The sequence below is a fragment of the Ochotona princeps genome, chromosome 17 (genome assembly GCF_030435755.1).
Source record: "Ochotona princeps isolate mOchPri1 chromosome 17, mOchPri1.hap1, whole genome shotgun sequence".
Classification (NCBI taxonomy): Eukaryota; Metazoa; Chordata; class Mammalia; order Lagomorpha; family Ochotonidae; genus Ochotona; species Ochotona princeps.
In genome coordinates this window covers 33,382,855-33,408,385 of record NC_080848.1, presented here as the reverse complement: position 1 = coordinate 33,408,385, position 25,531 = coordinate 33,382,855, and the positions used below count along the sequence as shown (strand labels likewise).

The following is a 25,531-nucleotide window of genomic DNA, read 5'->3' as shown; positions in this document are numbered from 1 at the left end:
ATGCTCGTGAAACACTAATAAATTTACACATGCCTTACACTAGCTGAACTCAAGTTAATTTGATTCTCTGTTGTTCTCCTGCGCTTCTAGGGAAATTAAAAGAATTACTTGATTTAGACTGCAAAGTCATAATCAGGAAAGAGAACATGTCACAATTTAGGAAAACACTCAATTATGAAAAGAAATCTCAGTTGGATGGCTGAGCTTGAATCCTTTCACACCAGTCCTGATTTCTTTCTTTCTGTTTGTTTATCTAAAATTTTATTTTATTTTTATCACAAAGTCAGATATACAGAGAGGAGAGACAGAGAGGAAGATCTTCCGTCCAATGATTCATTCCCCAAATGACTGCAACGGCTGGTGCTGCGCTGATCTGAAACCAGGAGTCAGGAACCTCCTCCAGGTCTCCCACGCGGGTGCAGGGTCCCAAGGCTTTGGGCTGTCCTCGACTGCTTTCCCAGGCCACAAACAGGGAGCTGGATGGGAAGCGGGGCTGCCTGGATCAGAACTGGCGCCCTTATGGGATCCCAGCGTGTTCAAGGCGAGGACTTCAGCCACTAGGCACCGCACTGGCCCTCTTCCTGTTTATATTACTAAAGACTGGTGTGCAGATAAGATGTGACTCCTTGATAAACAAACACTGAACAGTCAACTAGGAAAACAGCAGCGATTATCATACAAGAAAACCAGGCTGGGTTGCTTTACAACCACTCGTTCCTTACATACTTATTAAGTGAATACAATGCGCAAACTCCACCTCGGCTGTGAATGCTAGACAGTACAGACTAACACTGCTACTCGCCTTCCTACGAGCAGCAGCTTCGTAGGGCAAGAAGCACTTTGGGAAAACCAACCTTGCTTAGAATTGCACTCTCAGTGGTTTCTGGTTGTAACAACGAAAGGAAGGCAAGGCTTTCCCACCTAGAGTCAGGCTTTAGTCAGAATACAATTGAAAAGCAAAACAACAGAAACCTTGGTACAGAAGAAATCACAGAACCTTGTAAAAGTGGGGACACACAGCCTGCCAGCGTCCATTGTAACAGCTCTGCTGTCCATAGTTAAGTCAGCAGCTAGCAACCAGAATAGGGACATTTTAAACTGTTTCAGAGTAACTTTTTCATTTGTTTTATAATTAGGTAAAAATTACTATGTTCCTACTAAAACAGAAATCCAGAAATAGACACAGTAATATAAATGGAAGTATGGAGACAATATACGATCAGAAAATCAGAGTGGGAGAATCATCAGAAATGTTTGACACCTAGCAGAGGGGAGGGCTGGGCACGTCCGTCTAGGAGACGCAGCACCGTCATGGTTTGTCCACATTGGTAAGTAGCTCTTACCTTTCCACTTCTGCCCGCTGGCTGGGATTGGTGATGGCTGCTATATACTGCATGATGTACTTGCTGGCTTCTGTTTTGCCAGCTCCACTTTCCCCTGCGGTGAACAAGTGTGCAAGGCTTCACGTGAGAATGTGAATCACCAGCGAACTGATTCGTAATAGAAGAGATGTTGTTACTTATTTAAAACCCCTCATGTTGTGTTTTGTTTTTCTCTTTTTCTTCTTTTGACTTATTACATCCTGTACTGTACTGCTTCTAACAGATGCAAACATGTTCAAAAGTGTAAGACTGCTATAGAAATAAAATGACAAATAGACTATAGACCAAAATTGACTTTGGCAATTAGTAGTAAGCTGATTTCTCAGTTTATTCCTTAGTACTTGGTGCTGACTCCTAAGTCACGTAGAAAATACGTAGTGATTTCAACTATGGCCACCGTAAAATTCATGTAATTTCATTTAACATATCAGAATTTTTTTTCATCCTAAAATAGGATAAATTAGTTATTTTACAAAATTACAGTTAGAGTGATTTTTATGAGAAAAACAAGAGGGAACTCCAGGCACAGGCACCACAGAAAAAGGATGACAGCTGCCGTCACTGATTTAGGGGTAGTGGAAATGGATCAATCTAGAAGTACTTGTTCATATTATCTGGCTAAAAAAAAACATACACAGTAGGGCCCAGCATGATAGCCTAGTGGCTAAATCCTTGCCTTGCAAATGCCGGGATCCCATATGGGCGCTAGTTCATGTCCCAGATGTTCCACTTCCTATCCAGCTCCCTGCTTGTGGCCTGGGAAAACAGTAGAGGACAGCCCAAAGTCTTGGGACCCTGCACCTGCGTGGGAGATCCGGAAGAAGCTCTGGGCTCCCGGTTTCAGATCAGCTCAGCCCCGGGCTGTTGCGGCCACTTGGGGAGTGAGCCAGCGGATGGAGGATCATTCTCTGTTTTCCTTCTATATATCTGCATTTCCAGTGAAAATAATTAAAATCTTAAAAATAATTAAAAACACTGTAGAAGTTTCTCTAAAGGAAATACTAAAAAGTACTAACATAGTAAAATAATGTGATAATTTTTTAATTCTTAAAGCCATTTCTGTAGACTATACCATATGGTATAGCTGAAAATCAGCTATGATAGACCCATCAGGAGAGATAGGAGTAAACAAATGATGATTGAGCTATTTCAACAGAACGCTACACATGTATACACCTGTATACAAGGCAGTCTGATGAGAAGATGGCTGCTTGATGTAATCATGCATTGAGTGCTCCTTATCCTGTTGGTTTTTAAAGATTTATTTATTTTTATTGCAAAGTCAGATATAAAGAGAGGAGGAGAGAGAGAGGAAGATCTTCTGTCCGATGATTCACTCCCCAAGTGACTGCAATGGCCGGTGCTGCACCAATCTGAAGCCAGGAGCCAGGAGCCAGGAACTTTTTCCGGGTCTCCCATGCAGGTGCAGGGTCCCAAGGCTTTGGGCTGTCCTCTACTGCTTTCCCAGGCCACAAACAGGGAGCTGGATGGGAAGTGGAGCTGCCTGGATTAGAACCGGCGCCCATATGGGATTCCAGAGTGTTCAAGGCGAGGACTTTAGCCTCTAGGCCACGTGCCGGGCCTGAGTACTCCTTTTCCTAAGTGTTTAGGACTAGAAATGTTTCACATTTCAGATTTTGGAATATTTGCATTGAGTAGTAAGATATCTTGGAGGTGGGACCCCAGATTGAACACATAATACCTTCATATTCTATGCACACCTTACACACCTGACGGTAACTACACAAAGTACTTCCAGGGTGCCTGTGTTTTAACTGTAACTCATTATGTGAGATCTGGTATGGAATATTCCACTTGAGGTACCAGGTCTCAAATTTTCAGACAAGGGCTGCTCAACCTATAGGATTTAATTCTACAATTCTACATTTATTAATGATTAAATATGTATGTGAGACTATATGCATTTGCACAAGCAGAGAAAATGTTTAAAAGGATAAATACTCAACTGTCAGCAGGTGCTACCCCTGGGATCTGGGAGGGAATGAGGCGCTGAGGGGAACAGGAGTTTTTGCTTTGACCTCACACACTTGTGTTATCACTTTGCTGACCAGTTTTGTAACCAGACAGCATTGCTTTTATAATCTGTTTTAATAAAATGTAGTCCTTGTATATAATTGTCCACCTCCATTGCTAAGTCACCTAGCTCTCCTGTCTCTACACTCTTCTCTAGAATGGAGAAAAACTGTTCCACACACTACTCTGAGGGAGCTGTTTTGCTAGCCAAACGGAACAACAGTCATAAAAGTGTTTTCAAAAGCATAAAACGACCAACACCAACCATGGAGTATTATTAGCACCAAAAGAAATTCCCACAGTTTGGGAGTGGCCGCCCTGGGTCAGTGGGCAGATGTTTTTCTTGTCTCTGTATCGCTAACTCAGAGTCGCAGCACTGTACAGCTGGAGCCAGTGGTTCAGCTCCAGCTCTCTGGCCCAGGGGTTCTGGGGGCGACTCCCTCCTGGCTGGGCTCTTCGTCGCAGCCCTCCGCTCAGCAAGCAAGACCTGCTTCTGGTTTCCCCCTCCCCACCCCGAACCCCCACGTCCCACTGCACTCGCTCCCAAGCACCAGATTCTGAATTATTTTGAGTGTTTCACTTTCTTGGCTTTATTCTGTTATTATTCAAACTAATTGCTGCTACATTTTTCCCCAGCACTTTGATGCAATGAGACGGGAGGCAGCATTACCCACGTCAGCTCTGTGGGCAAGCTGACCACAGGTCATCCAAGTGTAATAGGTACAGGTTGGTCAACCATACAAGAGGATTATCAGCACAAGCAATCGGATATTTGATGCTTATCATCTTTTTTTATATAACCTATGGGATTGTCCAATGCCCACAAAGATGAACATGTGACTGCGTACGATGAGCTATGCTATAGTAATAAAATGGAATAACATAGTAATAATATAGTAATAATACAGTAATAAGATAGGGCGGGGAGAGGGGAGAGGAAATCCCAGGGCCTACGGAACTGTATCATAGAACGATAATAATTTAAAAAGAAGTTAAAAATATAGAGAGAAATTATTTAGCTCTCTATCTTTAAAAAAAAAAAAAAACAATTCATTGCTGGGATCCTGGAGTACCAAGTGAGTTCGGCGTTTCAGCCCTGGAGCCATACCTGATATCACAATGCAGGTGTCTTTGGCTCGCCTCTTCATGGCCTTGTACGCAGCGTCCGCGATGGCGAAGAGGTGCGGCGGCCGCTCGTACAGCTCGCGCCCTTTGTACTGCTCGATAGTGTCCCGCCCGTAGATGTTGAGCAGCTTGTAAGGGTTCACCGAGACCACAACCTCTCCGATGAAGGTGTAGATGCGCCCCTTCTCAAATCTGAGTCAGACAGAGAAGGAAAACATACAGCTCTGGTGACACAGAGACACTATTTCTTTCCTTAATTCCCAGCAGATCCCAAATATTCTGGAAATACTTTCTGGCCTGACATGTCCTTGGTTCTCTGCTTTTAAGGGACAACCTGAAGGCTGAACTCCTTCATTTGCTAGGCAAGAAAGAAGGATTTAACTTGCTGTAGGCTGGGGATTTTGTTTTCAAAATACAGAAGGGTTATCACAGGTCAAAATTGAAAATAGGTGAGGACAACCTCAGAGCTCTGGAAGGAAAAGTTAAAAGCAGAACTTGCACTGCTCAGCACAGTTTCAACTAGAAAGAGGCCTGTCCATGAACATTCATCTCTCTCGGAGTCCCACTAAACCAGAGCGAAGGAATAACTGCAGTAAAACCACTGTAGGGGAAAGGCAGAACAGACACGGGGTGTAAATCCAAGAGGGTGTGTGTGTGTGTTCCCACCCAAAGTCCCATGGTGTTGACATATCATCATTTATCCATGGGCTCCTCTTCCTTCTCCTACAATGAACAACGCTGCAGGAAACACCCCAGATACGGAAGCACGTAAGATGGTGTTTTCATTTCCAGAAGGAAGATTCTCAGGAATGGGCAAGCTCATTGGAAAAAAAAAATGTGTATTTTTAAAAAGTATACAAATCATCTCATTTTTAACCCACAAAACAAAGGTGAAATGGTACCCTATTTATATACATCTACAGGTCTCTATTTGCATAAGCAAGTGCATAGTGGGAAAAAAATACGCAGGAGCACACTTCACGGGCTACGCATCCCTGCACAAGGGTTGGTATGCATGGAGGAAGATCAGGTGCACAGGAGCAAAGAGGCCACGACCAAAGGAAAAAAAGGGAAAAGTCTCAGTATGCCTGACATGACTACAGTTACGTGTCTACAGTTATAAAGGAAACACTTCCATGTAAAACAGAGAAAGGCCATCCATACACACTGTGTGCACAGGATGTGATCCAGCGCCTGGTCCTCTCCATGCACACGAGCTAGTGCCTCCAACGTGCCCGAGCTGCTGAGAGGCACAGGCAGGTGCATCTGTATCCTGTTCCCAAGAGCTGAACAAAAGGAGTGCCGATGCCCCCAGCTGCTGCTCCAGAGCGTCTCAAGACCCCAGAGCCAGAGGGGCCGAAAAATAACTGTGCACTTGAGACCAAAAGACAGTCCTTAAAATTCCTTGAAGCTGGTTATTAAGATTGTCCAAGACATGCTGATAATGTCAACAAAAAAAATGAAAAGCAGGATTTTTAACCAGGAGTTAGGCTGTACTGCAGCCAGAGCTGTGGGGTTGGTGTTAGGGCACAGTAGTTGGCCTGCCCTCTGGGACCTGCACATCCCCATCACAGCACCTGAAGCTGAGCCCACCTCTGCTTCCCATCCAGTTCCCTGCTAGGGGACCTTCTGTGAGGTCAAGTACTTAGGTCACCAACACTAATGTGGTGCCCGGCACGGAGTTCCAGGCTCCTGGTTTGGGCCTGGCCCAGACCTGGCTGTCGCGGGCATGGAGTTCCTGGCTCCTGGTTTGGGCCTGGCCCAGACCTGGCTGTCGCGGGCATGGAGTTCCTGGCTCCTGGTTTGGGCCTGGCCCAGACCTGGCTGTCGCGGGCATGGAGTTCCTGGCTCCTGGTTTGGGCCTGGCCCAGACCTGGCTGTTGCGGGCATGGAGTTCCTGGCTCCTGGTTTGGGCCTGGCCCAGACCTGGCTGTTGCAGGCATTTGGGGATTGAACCAGAAGATGAATGATCTCCCCGTCTCTCCCTTTGAATTTCAAATAAATAGAAGTACAAATGAAAGCAAGTAAGCAAATAAGAGAATTAACTGCTTAAGGTTTTGTGTTCCTTTGTTTATGTGGTTTTCCTAGGCACGGCCTTGCCATGTATATGGCTCATAAAGGATCAGCTTTGGACTCTCGCACACCTGGGTCTGGATGCCCACACTACAAACCCAATTACAGCCAGACCCTGTGAAACCTCTTTAGCCTCCTTCGAGTGTTTCTTCCTCATCAGCAAAATGGCAATAATTACATCCCACTGTCCCTCTGGCATTGAACAAACACTTTAACAAAAGGCAATTAATCTTATCCTTCTGATTATGGTAGGCTTTGGGGAGATTTTTTAAATAACTGCTTTTATTTTGTTAACAGGGAGGCTAAAATCACGGCAACCTCTACACATAATAAATTTAATGATCATAATCCAATTCCCTGCCTGTATAGATATGAATCCCAAGTAACATATCTATACAGCTCACGCTCAAAGACCACCCTCCCCCAAAAATGAATGAAAAGCCAAGAATCATCACCTAGGTCTTCCTGGCTTAACCTAGACATCTGCAGTGCACGCTGAGCAGGTATCTCTAAGGAAAAGGATTAGAAGGCCAGGATTCTTTAGATTCCAAAACCATTGTCCAGACAGCAAAAAATAAAGGAAAGGAGTCAAAGAATGTTAGGGGAAAATGACTTCATAAGTTTGAAACTCTGTGACTAAGAGACATGGCAAGTGACACATGAGTTAGAATACTGTTGTAAGATTGCAGGCGTGTCCAATAATGTAATTTATTTCTTAATGGAAATTCTGAAATTGTTTATTTCTAATAAAGCATTTTATGAAAACCTCTAGGCATGCTTTTAAAATACAATTAAGATACACATATAGAATTGCTGCAGGTGTAACTATTAACAAGGAGATACTGTCATAAGCTCAGCAGAATATTACTAAGCTAAATACAATCCTTCAGCAATTCACAAAATGTTGAAACTCATCTGATTCTAACATTTTGAAACTTTCTATTTTTGGTTAGGTCTTAAAATCACCACTAGATGGTGCCAATGTACGCTTTAACAGCAATTGGTGGACAGACACTGTCACCTGCACTGTTTGCTTCCAGGTGGCGCTGCAGCTACTGTCACACACGACAACTGGGCTGACACCATCTCTTACAGACAAATACCGCCTTTGCTCTGATATACAGTAGTTAGTATAGAACACGCCTTTGGGACAGTGGTCTCTGCTGTGTACCTGTTGAACATCATGATTAGTAGTCCAATAAGTCTGTGATTATAGAATGAAAGCATGTTATTGCAAAAATTAAGGAAATACAAAAAAAGGAGGAAAGATGGAGAAATTAAAAATTTTTTAAATTAGTCTGAAGAAAAGGGGGTTGGAAAGCCTGGTGCAAGGGCTCAGTGGCTAAATCCTTGCCTTGCAAGTAATGGGTGCCAGTTCATATTCCTGCTGCTCCACTTCCCATCCAGCTCCCTGCCTGTGGCTGGGAAAGCAGTCGAGGATGGCCCAAAGCCCTGGGACCCTGCACCCGTGTGGGAGACCCGAGGAAGCTCTGGGTTCCTGGCTTCAGATCAGCTCAGCTCCGGCTGTTATGGCCACTAAGGGGATGAACCAGTGGATGGAAGATTTTTCTGTCTTTCCTCCTCTTTGTAAATCTGCCTTTCCAATAAAAATAAATGAACCTTTGAAAAAAAAATTTAGAGCAATTACAGAAGGCACATCCATGGCCTTTGTGTGCATACCCTTCAAGACAAACTTCTATAATGTATTCTTCACATATTTATTTACTTCTACTTTGAGCCAGACCCTGGGCCCAAATGAATGGGCTTTTAAAAAATTATTAAAGAACAGGGAAGTGCTATAAATAAATAATTACAATATTGTTTCCCAGGTAAGAGAATAAAAGCCTGGCTGTACATGCAAAGGTCACCACAGCAAAACCCTCAATGAAGAACTTAAATAAAGAGCCGTTCACGATAGCAGGGCGTGCACCTGGCTCCCAGCCACCGACACCTCACCCGCCAGCTCTCTGTCACTCCTGAGTTCTCTGCAGTCTCCAAGGGCATGGCACCTTCAAGGGTACATCCCTTGGGTCATCCTGCCTAGCACAACCCTTTCCTGGCCTCTTCATGCCCTCTAAGCTTGTCAGGTTCGCAAGCACCAGACAGTTACAGCCCCTGTGAAGTCTCCCCTGACATCCCATTCCTGCACCAGTACCAGAGTTTGTTTTGCTCATTTTTTTTCTCCCTTTAGATCTTCCCCAACATTAGTTGTCTAATAGCAATTGATTTTTTTTAAAAAAATCTAATTTCTTTAAGAAGCTTAAAAGCATTTATTAAAACGGCTAGACACTTTCATTGACTTTTCAGTGAAACAAAGAAGTTCTAAGAAGTTTTGAATTAATGAGATACATTAGGAGAAAAAAACCCCACAAGATGACGCTGTCAGAGAAACACTCCTGTCCTCATCTTAGCCACCCCACAGTCATCCGCACCGACTCCCACTCCTCCTGGGAGGCCTAGGCTACACGTCTTCCTCTCATTTCTCTGGTTTTTCTTGTTCAGTCTACCTGGTGGGATACTCCAAGTCTTCTGATCTGTAAGCATTCATGTTCTCATGGCTTGTGTTCCATGTGAAGTTCAAACACCCTCTAAGGGACCCCGAAAGAGGGTACAGAAAAGGCATTTTGGTTCTGAGGAGGGGACCGCCAAAGGGGGTACAGAAAGGGCATCTTGGTGCTGATCCACTGTCTGGAAATCAATGACACCACGAAACACAACGAGGAAAGAAAACATCACTCATTATGAAACCAAACACCACCTGCAACTCGGCATTAAAACAAACACAGAGAGATCATGGGAAACAATGAAAACCAGATTGAGTTGAGACAGGCTGCTAAGGATGAACACGTGCGTCTCTAAGTCCCCGGCACTGCTGCAGAGTTCTCCAAAGGCAGGCTGTGCTTCCTGGGTAGCCCAACCAAAAATTCTCTTGCCAAGGATGGCAGGGTCTTGGCATGCAGGTGGCTTGCAACAAAATTAACCCCATTAGACACTCCAGAGTAGCTGTGAGAAAGGGGCTAAACAGAAAAGTGTGTGGAGATTACTTCTTTCCTAGAGGAAGGTGGTCAGAGTGGTGAGGCAAGGAGAAGTAACTGCCCTGTGGCAGACAATCTTGAAAAAATTAAAGGGAGTAAAGTCACAGTGCACATCGGGGACCCGCTTACAGTCAGCAAATTCTCCTGGACATTCCAGAACAGTGTGCCAGTGCCAAAGCGTTCATAAGAACAGAACTCCAGAAACGTTTCCTCGTCATTTCACACACCGGCTTCCAATGGCTAGCCAACTCACTATGACCACAGCTGGTGAGAACACACCTATCTGGGTGAACCGGATGGAGGCCACGGTAAGACTTGGAGAAAAAGGAGGAACAGAGAATGTGACAAGAGGCATATTAAGAATCACTGCCCGAAAAAGAGGTCTGCCAGATAGTAGAAAAATTACAGAGATATGTTTACTAATATTTGAAATGCAGAGCTACAGAGAGAGCTGATTCCTCCCCAGATGGCTGCAATGGCTGAGCTGGGCTGAAGTCGGGAGTCTCGAACCCCAACCAGGGCGAGTGCAGGGCCCAAGGATGCAGGCCACCCTCTGCTCTTTTCCCAGGCACGTTAGCAGAGGGCAAAAATCAGAGAAACACAACTAACTGTCCAGAATGAGTTCTATGAAATCATGTCTCAAGCCCCCGTATAACGAAGGAAACGCATATCAAGTCAACGGCCTGAAGGGGAAAACGTGTTCAAGAATTTTTATTTCTGTTTTTAAGGACAGAGAGAAACAGTACTCTGGCACTCACTGGTTCACTCCCCGGGAGGATGCCTGAGGGGGGTGGTGGCAAAACCAGGAGCCTGGAACACAATTCAGGTATTCCCATGTTGGAGCTAGGAGCCCCATTATTGATTGTACTGACAGGAAGCTGGAGTTAGAACACAGAACCAGAAATTGAATCCAGGCACCTGGATGTGGGTCAAGGGCATCTTAACCGAACTGTAACTGCTGGGCCAAACCCCCATGTTTCAACATCTTTTAAGAAAATGTTCATTATATCATTTTATTAGATACAATATAATATCGATATTCTTCCATTGAAGTTCACGGTAAAAATTTCCAATGAATACATTTTCTTTGGAAAGTTATTTTTTAGTGGCTCATATGATTGTGTGCATATTTATGGAGTACAGTGTGATATTTCAATCCATATTTACAATGTGTAATGACAGAAAAAAATGACACATTGACACATTTGTCATTTCTTTGTGTTTGGAACTTCTAAAATCCTATCTACTGGTTATTTTAAAATATTCAGTTGTTGGGGGAGTTTTGATAGTGAAGAATGTCACAGAAATGTGAACCCACAGGTACGTGCCTTATGGCTGGCGGCCTTGTAACTGGCCTGCCCACACCACTCTCCACCTCCTTTCAATCTCCCCCACACAGCAGCAGATGGACCCTCACAGTGTGAACATTACTGTTCAGTTCCTGCCTTACAGTTATTCCATGTGAGGTCTTAGTTCCAAGTCCACCTGACACCCAGATACTGGCTCATTTCCCACTACACATGCCCAATCATGGTGTGCTCTGGCCGGAATACGAAGGCTAGTCCCAGCATCCTACACCTGCTTCCTTACTGTAGTTTTCACAGTAGTTGTTTTGCTGTTGTTTAAGACTTTTAAAACTGTATCTATTTGAAGAGTAGAGGGGGGAGAGGTTAGGGGAGGGAGAGGTTTGGGAGGTGGGAGAGTGAAAGAGAGAGAGAGAGAAGGCAGGCAGGCACATAGAACATATGTTTTCCATCTGCTGGTTCATATCCTGTGTGCCTGCAGCAGTCAGGGTTGGGCCAGGCCAAAGCCAGGAGCCAAGAACTCCGACAGGCTCTTCCAGGTAGGTGGTACGGGCCCAACCTGGGCCATCTTTTTGCTGCCTTCCCAGATGCATCACCAGGGAACTGGTTCAGAAACAGAGCAGCTGGGACTTGAACCAGTAATCAGACATGGGACGCTGGCCTCACAAGCAGGGCTTAATCAGCTGCATCACGACTCCGGTGCCCCCAAAGAAGTTTTCTGTTTATTTGTTCTTTGTCTCTGCAGGAATAGAGACCATAAGTAACTTGTTGCTTTAGTTTCAGACACAGTATATAGCTGGGCATTTAAAATGGAAGAGTTAATCAAAAACCTTCTTGTAGAGATTGACGCTACTACATGACCCATGTGGTGAAGAAATGACAATAAAAACAAGAACATCACTGCCCATGAGCTGTAGCAGAAACTGTGCTGAAGGGACACTTATAACATTAAGGCCTACAAACCATCAAAATGTCTCTTATGGATGATCTATTAATGAATCACATGGACTTGTTGAAAAAGACACAAATGAACAGAAAGTGCAAAAAAGTAAAATTCACAGCAAAAACAACTGGATTTGAAACAAAAAACCTGCAGATCGAAACAAGAAAGCTATTCCCTAAGAAGATGAGCAAAACAACCCCTCAGCCATATTAACAATGAGCATCACGAGAGGACATGGTTTTAGTGACACACTGGTCATTCTGCAGCACGTTGTGTAACTTCATGTGGATATGCATTTTCTGTCTTCCTCCCTGTTGTGGACTGTGTTTTCTGGCTCTGTGTTTAAGGGGATGTGTAATAGGAATGTAGCGGAGACTGACATGTCCAGGTGTGGAGACACAGTGCAGTGTTTCTTTCTGCATCCAGACCAAAGATGGACTCCCAGTGACACTGCTGAATGTATCCTGAGAGTAGGAAGCTGGACTCCCTGACACTGTCCATGCCTACAATGTTGGGAAACTCTCCAGTAGTGGAATGATGGACTTAGGACTGTTCACGAAGGACTACCCACTGCAATACTAGAGGGAAAACCAGTGGTGGTGGGGAGGAGCCTGAAAGAGGGGATGGGATATCCCATATCCTATGGAATGGTATCATAAAATAATAATAAAAAATAAAAACAAAAAGGGGAGAGTTAAATATTGGAAAACGAAAAAAAATGAATAGAATGAGTCCCTTCAGCTCATTTCTTTTTTCTTCAGAAAGTGACTTTAGTGCCATTTCTGTGGAACGCTCAGGCTATTAGATATGAAAAAACTTAATCAACTACTACTGTAATTTGTTTCTATTCATGCAATATTACTTTTTATTTTTGGTGACCTTTATGACCTTTGGAATGGAGGAAGGAATCAAACAGAGCAAGAGGTCATCTAAATTCTTTAAAACATGGACCATGGACACACCAACCTGACAGAAAACACTCTACTCTTTATGTGGGCAACTTTCCAACATCTAGATACAGGTAGCATTTTTTTTTCCAGGAAAATGAAAGTAAATGGTACTCATTTAATGCCCAGAAATGGTTATTCATTGTGAGAAGTTATTTGATAGGAAGGGTCAAATGGAACTGGAGTGTCAGGACAAACCCTTGGTCTCTGAGGTGAGGGCAGAGGAAGAGGGGGAGACACAGCGAGCTGAGAAGTAGCATCACCTAGACACGGGCCTGCAGATACCATTGTTAAAGCACTCAGGGCTTCTCAGAAAGAATCCGATTCTGTCAAAGGGACACCAGTGGAGCAGGGAGACCACACAAGAATAGAATCCTTCACTTGTTGAGCCAGAAAGCGGGGCAGTGCAGAGAGCGAGAGCCTAGGAGGCAGCTTGAATGGGCTCCTCCAGGACCACGTGAGTGCCCAACGTAAACCCTGTCAGTAACAGACCACAGTCCAGTGAATAAACTGGAACCCATGAAGAAGCCATCAGAGAAGGGAAGCTCTTCTGTGGAGTGGAGAGTCAGTGAACAAACATGGAAGCAATGCCATGACTGAGAAACGGTCAGCAGGTGCTGTACTTAGTTGAAATGATGGTGGGGAACATGATACACAGACCTGCCAGTAAGGAATTATCGAAGGAAAGTTAACTTCACTGTGAGAAAACACTGTAGCCATTCAAACCAAGCGGCCAAGGGTGGGCTACAACACAGGAGCAAAGTGACACACAAGGCTGTGGTGGTGAAGTTCATGGATACACCTGACTGGGCACAGGATACCCAACTGTTTGGATGGTACCTTATTTTGGGGTGCACACAAATATGGTGTCCATCTCTGCAAGAAAATACAACACCACATACACACACAGAGCCATTCATATGGGTGACACAGACTCAACCAATGGCAGATTAAAAATATAGTAAAAAAAAAAAAAAAAAAAGAAATTAGCTCAGTACCAAACATATACAGACCAGTTTTTCTTCTAATTACTCTAAACAACACAGTGTAATAACTACTCACACATCATCTCCATTTGACTAAATATTAGAAGGAATCTAGAAATGACATGAAATACACAGGAGGAATTGTGTGCACAAAACTACACTGTTCTCCATAACGGGGACCAGAACACCCACAGATACTGGTATCCATGGAAGAGAGATTTGCTGGACCAGTCCTCCTGGGAATCAGAGGAATGTGGTGCATCTAGACATCTTCTATGGTTTCTGTTGTGCTGTGGAAACTAGACTGACACAGATTTTGTGCCAAGAGCCATTCTGGAAGAAGTTTAAGGCTGGGTTTTCTGAGTTGGCTCTGGGGCTTCTAGAATCAGCTGACCTGATGAAAGATGCTGATGACTTTTCCTAGGAGCAGAGAGCGTGGGTAGTTCATGATGTGATTTGGCAATCCAGAAATGCTAAAGTCTCTCTCCTCCATGCGCCTCACAAACCCTCAGGTGACACACAGAGCTGGCGAGGTGGTACTGACAAATGTTTTTAAAATAGCACCAAAATTAGTGTGGCTGGAAGGCTGCTCCCAATGTCACACAGGTCAGAGTGGAGCTAGAAAAGGATCAGCTCAAGCATCCATTTGGATTTCTGGACCTCAAGTTGCAGCTTCACGTCCTAGAGAGATGGACTGCCTTAGCCACAGGGCCGAGAACCCAGACCAGACCCCGCATCATCGGACAGGGTCAGACACAACAACCGCTCATGGAGTGTTTTGCCAAGATCACATAACCCAAACCTAACCAGAAGCAAACATCAGGCAACCTAAACTAAGGGGCCTCCTGCCAAACAAAAACCAGCCAAAGGCCTTGATCAGGAACACACAAAAAAATGCTACACATTCCAGATTACAGGAAATTAAGGACAACAAAAGGCATAGCACGCTCCCAATTAGGAACCCCAGGCTAGGGTTGAAAACGCTGCTAATGGTATTACAGGGACAGCTGATGAAACTGTACATGAATGGCACGCAAGATAGCAATACTTTCTGATCTTGATCAATATTTGGCGGTTACGTAAGACAATGTCCTTGTTCTCAAGGTTCCAGTTCATAAAGGATATTTACCTTGAATTAGGTAGTGGGTAAGGGGTGTAACTTCAATGACCTCTCATATGTATGTACACACATACACAGAAAATTAGAACACAAACGGCAAAATATAAGTACATGGTAAAGAATAAGGGGGTTTTCTTATAATTTACTATAAATCTAAAATTATATCAGCTAAAAGTTGTTCAAAAAAACCGAAGTCCCACATTACAGCTTGAAGAGTGCACACAATCACTTACATATTTGAGATAAAGGAGTAGACAAGGAGAGGTTTCTCTCTCGTCTCCCCCACAGCAGTCCTTCTCAGACATAATCACTGAGATTGGTTTTCTGTGGATCCATCCAGAAGCAGTTTGCTCATATACAAACTCAGAGCACATTTAGCATTTGTTTGCCTTTTTTTTAAGATTCATTTTTATTGGAAAGGCAGAATTACAGGGAGAAGGAGAGACAGATCTGCCATCCATTGGTTCACGCTCCAAGTGGCAGCAACAGCCGGAGCTAAGCCGATCCTTAGCCAGGAATTTCTTCCGGGTCTCCAGTGCGGGTGCAGGGTCCCAAGGCTTTGGGCCATCCTTCACTGCTTTCCCAGGCCACACACAGGGAGCTGGAAGGGAAATGGGACCGTGGGGACACAAACTGGTGCCCATATGGGATCCTGGCAAGTGGAAGGTGAGGACTTTGGCCATTAAGCTATTATACTGGGCCCTGATTTCTTTTTTAAAAAAGAAAATAAAACCACAAATGGGAACTTTTTCTTCAATGTAAATCTTTGTCTTGGCAAATGTTCATTAAGGAAGATAGAGAAAAGCCCAAGTTTTCATGTCAGCAGATTGGTCTATTGCAGGTGAATACACAATTATCTACTTGCATTTAACCAGTCTCAAGTACTCATTTGGCTTCTTACCAATCTCCTGTTACTGTAAAGAACACAGTTTTAACTACAATAGTACATACTTGTCTGTGCGTTTGGGTATGCATACCTGTAGACTACACTTCCGGACCTGGAAATCCTGGTTCAAGGGATTATGTGCAGTTTGACTATGTGGAGCACTGCAAAGTTACTCTCCAAGGAAATTGTACGAATTTATACTTTCACCAGCAATGCATGAGAGTTTATTTGCTGGGTGTGGGTTTTGAAACCAACAATACTGGCCCCTTTCAAAAGGACAGCCTATAGTGCACAGCCTAGTTTTCAAAGCACACAAAACTTTGACCCCTTTCTTCACAAATGCAGCAGCTTATGCAACATTCATTAGGTTGCTGCCAACTTTCAGAAACGTTCAGGGCACCTCCCCATGCCCAGATGAGACTCTCTCCCAAGGGTGAAAGCATCTTGTTTGTGCTGCTTTTGCCAGCAATGTGGTTGGTCTCCATGTGACAGTCAATTAGTCTTATCCTCTTTGTCACAGTGCACAATCCAGGGATGGACAATGGCCATAAGCTGGAAAGAGTTTGAGTGTGAGTGTTACAGCACTGGAGTCCTCTATTGGAATCCTAGATCTGCTGCAAATGACTGTCCACTCACAAACAACTGTGTAGCGAGTACATGCCAATGCGCCAGGCATGATGCCATGGGCTTGAATCCCATAGAATAATAAGGCATGATATTATTCTATCCTCAGAGGTTTAAAATAGTAATACCATGCAGTAAGTCACATGAATGACAATTAAAAACCTAGGTATCTTTTACTTATCATTTTTCTCTTCTTCCAATTCCTCCCTAACCCTCCTCCCCACCACTACCTGTGACACACAATCACGCTGTTTCAGAAAACATCTCAGGTACCAACAAAGAGAACAGGGATGTTGTGGGAGCTTAGAGCAGCATGCCTTGCCCAGCTTTAGCAGTTGGAAGGCTCAAAGAAGACTTCCTGAAGTTACATTGCTCAATGCCTGTATTATTCAAATGATTCTGTACCTATAGACAGTTCTAGCTACTTCACGACTTATACTCGCTTAAGATCATTTGCACCAAGAGGCTTTATGAAAACCTGTTACTAACATACTGAAGGCTAAAATGCATGACCTGGAAGTGAACATTCAAGAAGCACCAGCATAGGGTCCGGCGGAGTGGCCTAGTGGCTAAAGTCCTCGCCTTGAAAGCCCCGGGATCCCATATGGGCACCGGTTCTAATCCCGGCAGCTCCACTTCCCATCCAGCTCCCTGCTTGTGGCCTGGGAAGGCAGTCGAGGACGGTCCAAGGCTTTGGGACACTGCACCCACGTGGGAGACCCGGAAGAGGTTCCTGGTTCCCGGTTTCGGATCGGCGCGTACCGGCCGTTGCGGCTCACTTGGGGAGTGAATCATTGGACGGAGGATCTTCCTCTCTGTCTCTCCTCCTCTCTGTATATCTGACTTTGTAATAACAATAAAATCTTTAAAAAAAAAAAAAAAGAAGCACCAGCATAGCCCACCGGGGTAGCATGGGAGCATGTGTATTCCTGGGACCATGGGGAGCACAGGAAAGGGTGCCTGGATCAAGATGGTGGGCTCTGGAGTCTGAGGGTGGGATGGCTGTAAGCAGCCCTAGGATTACGTGCAAGCCCTCTCCCTCCCCGTACCTCACTCTCCTCATCTGAAAAGAGTGTCTGTGACAGCGTCCACTTCACTGGCACGGGCTCAGAGCATCCCTGTGAGCCATCAGAATGGTAGGGGGCGTCTTGCCTCCATGCAGGCCCCCTGTCTGCAGGCTGATTCTGTGCTGCCGTTCTAGGTGAGCCCATGGCAAGGGGTTCTTCCAGGAGCAGAGCGATCACATCACAGCTGGGCAGCGTGTCTGCAGGGCATGCTCCAGCAGCTCACTGCCCATGAAGCAGCAGCCCTCAGCAGCAGCTGGCGAAGGCCCCTGTGCTGCCTGACCCCTCATCTCCAGCTTCTCTCCACGGGCAGCAGCCATGGAACTGGGCTAGGGGTGTGGCCACGAGATGTCTTGTTCTATCACTTTTACCTCTGTACTTTTTCCACAGTGAAAAAAGTTCTGTTTCTGACAGGTGCTTATTAAATACTTTTTCAACACACATTTCTACTGTATGTGGGGTCTTTACAAAGTTCACATAAAATATGTATCCTAAAAAAAATCTACACATAGATTGAAAAATAATTTTTCATACCCACATAAGTTTATCCTTCCTCTCTAGCTTTCCACAAAAATTTTAAAACTTTCAAAGTATGTCTTTCAAAGTATGTCTTATGGAGAAAACAACAAAAATTTTGATTTATTTGAAAGGCACAGTTAGTGTGAGAGAGGAAGACAGACAGTAAGATACTCTGTTCATTCCCCAAATGGCCCCAACAGCTAGCGCTGGGCCAGGTTGAAGCCAGGAGCTTCCAGCTCTCCCACATGGGTGGGAGAGACCCAAACCCTGGCACTATTCTCTGTTGCTTTTCCTGTGGAGTTGAACTGGAAGTGCAGCAGCCAGGACTCAAACCTGCACCCATGTGGAAAGCTGGCAACCCAGGCAGTGACTTTACTCATTGAGCAACAATACTGGCCCCTTCCCCATCCTCTTTTATTTATTTATTCATGTGAAACTCAGAATTACAGAGAGACAGAGACAAAGAATGCATATTTTCCGTCCTCTGGTTCATTCCTCAAATGGCTGCAGTAGCTGGGATCCAGTCAGGAGTCTTGAACCCCATCAGGGTCTCCCTATCGGTGCAGGATCCTGAGCACCAGGGTCATTTTCTTCTGCTTTCTCAAGGTCATTACTGGGAGCTGGACTGGATACAAATGGGGCAGCCAGGACATGAACTGGCACCCACATGGGAAGCTGGCACCGCCAGTGGTGGATTTACCTGCTACACAACAATGCTGACCCTGAGAAAGACTATTAAAAATGGTTCCTCGCATGACCTCTGCTCAAGGATGACATGCAAGTTCATAAAGCATTTCATAATTTTTTTAAATAAAAAAAACAATAAAAAACTGTTCTTCCTGATGTCTCTCATTTCACTTGTGGTCATTTGTTCATTCATCCAATAAATACTTGTTCCAAAACCATGTACCATGCAAGGAGTGATAAACAGCAACCTCCTTCTCTCCCCTGCGCCAGGAGAAGGGGAGGGAGAGAAGCTAAACAGGACTCCAGAAGAAGCAGGAGAAGTTGCACTGCCGCTGTGGAGAGGATAGGAAATGCTGAAGACAGCGACGGGGTGTGCTGGGAGAGCTGTGGGCACAGCCAGGAGGCCTTGCTGACATCCCAGGGGTTGTAGACTGATGCAAAGGACAGAATTTAAGCACCGACCACATGTGCTTTTTGTGAAAGCTGCCTCCGCTGCAGAGTGTAACTGACTACAAGCTTGCTGGTAGACAAGCCAGGAGGCTGCTGCACTAGTCCCAGGAGCAGAGGGGCAAGCAAGAGGCAGCACTGGGTGGGGAAGAGAGGACGCAGTGCAGAGGGTGAAGCAGCAGGCTTTAAAGAGCAGCAGAATTCATCAAGCACTGATACTAGCGGGGATTGAGAGGAGTTGTTGTCATGATTTGAAGTGGGCACCTGAGCAGATGGTGGCTCTAAGCAGAGGGCAAGGAGAGGAGGAGCATCCTAGAAGGGGACTGTGATTCCCATGGGCTGCAATGAGTCCAGGGGAACAGGTTTATCATTCCTCTTTCCCTCATGATCAAAGCCTGATACCCCAAACACAACACAGGCAACTCAGAGCAGCCCTCACTCATGAGCGTGTGTGTAGACAACCGGCCAGGTTAAAAAGAAGGGAAGATATCTAGCTTCTCCCAAATGCTTTTACTAAACGAATTTCACCATGACAAATTAGTGAACTACCTTCCTGATATAATATAAATAAACATAACACTTTCTCCCACAAAAGACTGTCTATTAAGATCCCAGGCATTGGGTTAAAAAAAAAATGCAGATGATATCCACTTCATTGTGTCATAGAGTAAATCCCAGTGATGTTTATTTAGTATGAAATACTGAGTACCCAAGGAGGACAGATACAAACAGCTAGACCAAAACCCAGCAATGAAACTGTCCAATTTGAAATATAATGACAACCACATTTTTCTCTTGGAATTAATGTCATTTCCCTAATGTAAGACTCAACTTTTCTGTATCTGTGCCTTTTCATCCATTCTACTGCTGACACAGGAACCATTCAGCTATCTGGCTGCCTAGTGAGGCAGCTAATTGCATTCTGCCAGAGCCAAGGAGTTGGTTTCTGAGCAGATTTGCTGTTCACAGAGACCAAAGAAACCTGGAACTGAGTCAGAAAACCTGCTGGTTGAAAATACAGTTATTCAAACTGACAGCAATCGGACATTTTAAATAATAATATACACTGCTTGAACTACAATAGTGAATACTCTTTATGGATAACCAACAGGTAAACACCACAGATTCCAGAGACATGTGTAGGGAAGACAAAGGCTCCTCATCTTAGAGGGATTTTAGGTGTTCCACCCAGGATCTGGAGGTCACTGGGTGCTGGAGAACCTACTAATGCACCTGTCACTTTTCAATAAATAATGAAAAATCTTACCCACATAACTGCATCACTTCTTAAAAACTGAACTTCCTTATCCCAATATGTAAGATGTCTGACGTGAATGTTCCCTCAGATGTTACTGAAAACCTTCACCCAGCCCTACTGGCAGCTTTTGGGTACAAGCCGGGTACCCATCAAGAGAGTATGGGAAAGAGAAACAAATGGGTAAGAACGAGTGAATAGGTCATTTCCCTGTCAGTTTATGGTAACAACATCTGTTTCAAATTCAACAAACAGATTACACTGAAATTCATATTTATGTGTACCTGCTCTGTGCCTGGAACTATCTTCGATGCTTTTCATGTACGTTGCTAATCCTAAATCTACTAAGTATGCTTAGAAAAAAATCTTTTCAAGACACTGCTGCTGACATTGCATGGCTAGTGTCCAGCACAGGGAAAATGCCATCCACTGTAGCCACTCACTTCACCCTCCCAATTAGGAAGGATCAGAACAGCAAAGTCAAGCTCTCATTGTCTGGGAAGGGGCTCCATTCCCACTACAGAAGGGGTCCATTTTCCCACAGGCTTCTAAGTTATCGGTTCAGTTTTTATGTCTGTGCAGGCAAACCAACGGTTAACACAGAACTGAGCGGAGGTCTTGATAACTGGCAACCACATTTACTGAACAAGTGAATGATCGGCCAGGGGCCTGGTCTTTCCTTAGCTCTCTTTGCCCACAGTCTTCACAAGGAGCTTTTATTACTTCTTATACTGTCTCTCTTTTCCCCTCTCACTCCTTTAAAAACATAAATAAATCTCTCTTTTTTTAAGGTAAAAGGCATCAACTAGTACCATTCTGAAGTATCTAATCTATGAATAATATTTGAAACATTGTGTTTTATAGCACTCTTGTTTTATTATAATCAAGTTTCTTAAGACGCTGTAAGCCTGATTTTTTTTTTCACTTATTCCTAGTACATGGCTGTGGGACACAAGGGAATTTTTACAAAGGGAGGAGACACCTGGAACCATTGAGAGCCTCGTTACCAAAATCTCAAAGTATGAAATGGGTCGAGGTTCAGATAATAAAACCAACAGAGTCCAAAGAACAAAAACAGGATCAGGATAATCTAGTACTCCACTTCATTCAGCCCGTCCTTTTCTACTTACGAAAATAACCGAGTGCTATCTCCATTCAGGAATACCAGACATTAGGAAGTGAGCTAAGAAAAGAAGAATGTGGTGGCAAACAGACTCAGAAACCAAAAACAGATCAAATACACCAGGAAATGGAAAAAACAAATAATTTCCCTACTTTTTCTTGGTTCTGGTAGTAGAAATTGAATCTTTTCCTGTAGTGCTAGATCAAACTGAGAAAAGAATCTATGTAGGTGAACTGGTGGCCAATTTCTTTGTGGCAGGGTGTACCTTAAGCGTGACCGCACACAGAGCTTCGGGGTTGTTGAGGAATGTCACCCTCAGAAAGTGTCTGTCTCCAGTTTAGCCTTGGACACCGAGGTAATAAACACTTGCTCTCCATGCCTGCTAATACAACATTTCAGAGCCACGAACAACAAGCTACACCCACTTTAGAATAGCCTCATTTCCACAACTGCTCCATCAATCTCCATGGAGGATTGAAATGAGACAACAGGATTGAGCAACTGGAAATACTAATATTATTATTTTTAAATTACAGGAAATACTTTGTCTCAAGTTTTTGCCCATAATTTATCCCAATTTACAAAGCCAAGGATTTGGCCAGCATGACCAATGTATTTGGCAGAGCTGGGGCTGAGGACTGGCTGGCTTACTGGGTACGTGGTGGAGCCAGGAGAGGCTTCGGCTGGTGCAGCAGGGGTATAGGCAGGGTGAGGGTCTCAGAGGGGAATTCGTGCCATGAGGCAAATTTGTCACATACAGGGGGATTCAGGAAATAAGGGAATCTGCTGAGAACCATGGAAGCTATAAAGTCACAAATATGGAATGGAGAAAACTTAAAAAAAAAAGTGTTGTGGTCCTAGACCGAGAAGAGATAACAGTGTGAATTCATGATAGTTAATATATATAGGGAAATAGGGATAGATGCGTGTGTGTGTGTGTGTGTGTGTGTGTGTGCCTTACACACCCATGTGTATGCACACATGAGTACCTACCCACCATCCAAGAACAAAGCCACGCCAGCAGCAATAACCATCCCTTCCTTCCAGAACTTGACTTCTAAACACCATACTCTCTCTAAATGAATCTAGGGCTTTCAAAGAAAGGCTGACTCCCTTGACAGGATAGGGAGAGCACAAATGAGCCAAAAAGCAGAGCAGCTCTTCCAGAACGACAGCATCATGTCACACTACGGCCAGCTGAAAGTAGCTCCTACCATCTGAGTCTTGGTTAAATACACTTTGGAATACTAGGGAAAATAAAGAGAACGGGCTACCCTATTTGACTACTTTGTCTTTTCGTTTGCCACCATGGTTGCGCAGAGTACAGCTTTTGCCTTAGGGTTGGAGACAGCACTGGTTACAAGAGACCTCAAACCTTATGGAAATGAACCGGCCGAGATTCATCACTGGCATCGATGGACAAACGGCTCAAGTCCATGCTCTGCTGGCAGAATGGCTGTCTGCTTAAAATATCTAATACGTGGATGCCCACACATCAGCACGCAGCTATCTAGCTTGCTAATCATGTCTTTCTTTTAATGCAGAAAAATAATACATTTGTATATACACTATAAAATCAGGGAACTGACAGCTGAATCAAAGACAAATCGGTTGTGAGTGCATACATAAAAAAAATTTTTCCCCTATTTTATTCTTAATATTAGCAACATGAAATTATTTTTCCCCTGGGAAATAACTTGTAAGACATGGTTGCAATTAGGTCAGTCTTCAATTTTCCTTTTCCTCAATTTCTGACTCAAAGATAAATCACTTCAAGAAGAGAAATCTTTCCCAAAGTTGAGAATCTGTGGTTGAGAGCTTGAACTCTCAAAACTAATGTTCATGTTGAAATCATTTCAAGCTTAAAAGCTGGAGGAAGATAGTTTTATTTAAAGAGTTCCTAAAGAGCCTCTACCCAGATAACCCGACTCGTCTTGCTATTGACAGGCTTCATGTTTTACTTTTGCGTGTGTGTGTGTGTGTGTGTGTGTGTGTGTGTACGCGCACACAGGAAAGGTCAGTGGCTTTGTTCCTGCTGCACTTGAGGTCTGGCGGGAAAATCATGTCATTCTGGTCATCAGGCTAAGATGATTATGGAACCAGGTTGGGAGAACTTGCAAGTGAAACGGAAGCAATGACGTCTACTCGGGCATGGCCGGGACTGCAGCAGGCTGGTGCCTGGGATGCAGTGAGCGGCTGCCACGTTGCAGACAGTTCCCATGCTAAACTATGGCCCATGTTGCGCCAGAACTTCCAATTTTTCAAAAGAAGCTAGAAAAATTGATTTGTAATGGAGTGTCATCCAAATAGAACTAATGTTTAAAATCAGCAAAATTGGTTCGAAGTGGTATGCTACAGGTTGTATACAACCCATAGCACGGCCAGCTGTCAGGTGCAATAATAATAATTTCCATGTAAGTTGTGGCCATGACTAATCAGAGCTTTAATACCATAAATAGGTAATGCACACTATACAAAACAATGAAAAAAAAAACTGACCCAACCCTAAGGATCCTGTAGTTAATTCTTTTGCAAAGGAAGTGATGCAATATAAACTACACTGGGCTGGCAGGGATTGCTTCCATATTACAAAACAACATCTGTGAAACAGAGCTCTTAAAGGAGCCTATAAAGAACCAGTGCAAGCACAGTAATTACCAAGAAAATCACAATGATCCAAAAGAACAAAGACCTTGGTTTTCAAATTTTTAATCTTTTGTTTGTTTGTTTTGTTTAAGAACATTAACAAGGAAGTTCCCTTTGCAGTCAAAGACGGTGGGTACAGACTGACACAGATTTCATCTCAGTGTTTACACGTCACTAATGAGTATGACTAACATTTACCTTCAGTTTAGGGTTTACAAAAAGAGACCAACTTTACTAATGGGACTTGAGTTTTCAGCATAGGACCATTCTTTGAGAAACAGATCAAGTGCTCTATTTCCACGCAGCTTCCTCAGCACCTCTAGCCTAAAGTGACCTCCCCCCTTGCACTGGGCACCTTTGAACAATTACTGTCTCTGCAATGGAACTTGCCAACTAACTGGACGTTGCTCCAAGGCACCTTCATATTATCCTTCTCAGTTCCTGGAAGCTTCCACACTGCTTTCTACAGTTTACTCTTCGATCACTCCTAGGACAGGGTTAGTCCAGGTGTCCCGGGCTGTAAGCTGTTTGTGCCTTGCTCCATGTTAAGTGTGGAAGCAGTGTTTAAAGGCTTTTGCAGCCATCTGACGTTACAGCGACAGGCGAGAGCCAGAGCAGTGAACTCATTTTGTTCAACAAAGTGCAGAGCAGTTTTGGATGTTGGGAGCTCACATGCTGAGGCCACATGGAGAGGTCACATGTAACGCAAGCTGTGGATTAGTCACACACAGTAGTACCACATTATAAGGGGTAACATTTAAGGACAGTGTATCAACACTAACTCGAAAGCACATTACTTGCTTTGGGCTTATAATCACTTTAATTTTTAATAAAGCATTCTTTAGAAGTCTAATTTAACCTTATTAACTAAACTAGGTGCTATTGTGTGACCACGTCCCGTAGCTTTAATCCACGGAAACAGAATTTGCCAGCTATAAAGAAATGGAGCCTGTGGGGTGATTAGTTATAAGGCTCTACTCACACAAAAGGGGCAAGGACCCTTACATCAAAACCCAAGGCAGTGTGTTGGCAGCCCCTCCCGCTGTGCAAGGACACAGCAAGGCGGCAACTCCAAGCACTGAGCCCTCTGCAGACACCGGGTCTTCCTGTGTCCTCATCTTGGACCTGCCAGCCTGTGAGCAGTAAGTCACAATGGCTTTTATTACAGCAGTCTGGACGGACAGAGACATTGGGGAAGTAACATTATCTATTATTTAGTCCTCACTGCATTCCACACCTAATCCTTTGCACAAAACACACGTCGTAGACTCATTTGTCCCAAAAAGAGTCAGACACTACTTTTTCCTGAATGTACAATCATGGTAACCCAA

The 25,531-nt window shown here is 44.2% G+C and overlaps 1 protein-coding gene across 1 annotated transcript in view; it reads right to left on the bottom strand.

Annotated features, from left to right (window-relative positions):
• MYO1D (myosin ID) overlaps positions 1-25,531 on the bottom strand; it is a 310,619-nt gene that overhangs the window by 216,356 nt on the left and 68,732 nt on the right. The window contains exons 2-3 of the mRNA XM_004593874.3: positions 4,525-4,733; positions 1,344-1,437 (exon numbers count right to left, since the gene is read on the bottom strand). Coding sequence (XP_004593931.2) covers positions 1,344-1,437; positions 4,525-4,733 — 303 coding nt within the window. The remainder of the gene's footprint in view (positions 1-1,343; positions 1,438-4,524; positions 4,734-25,531) is intronic.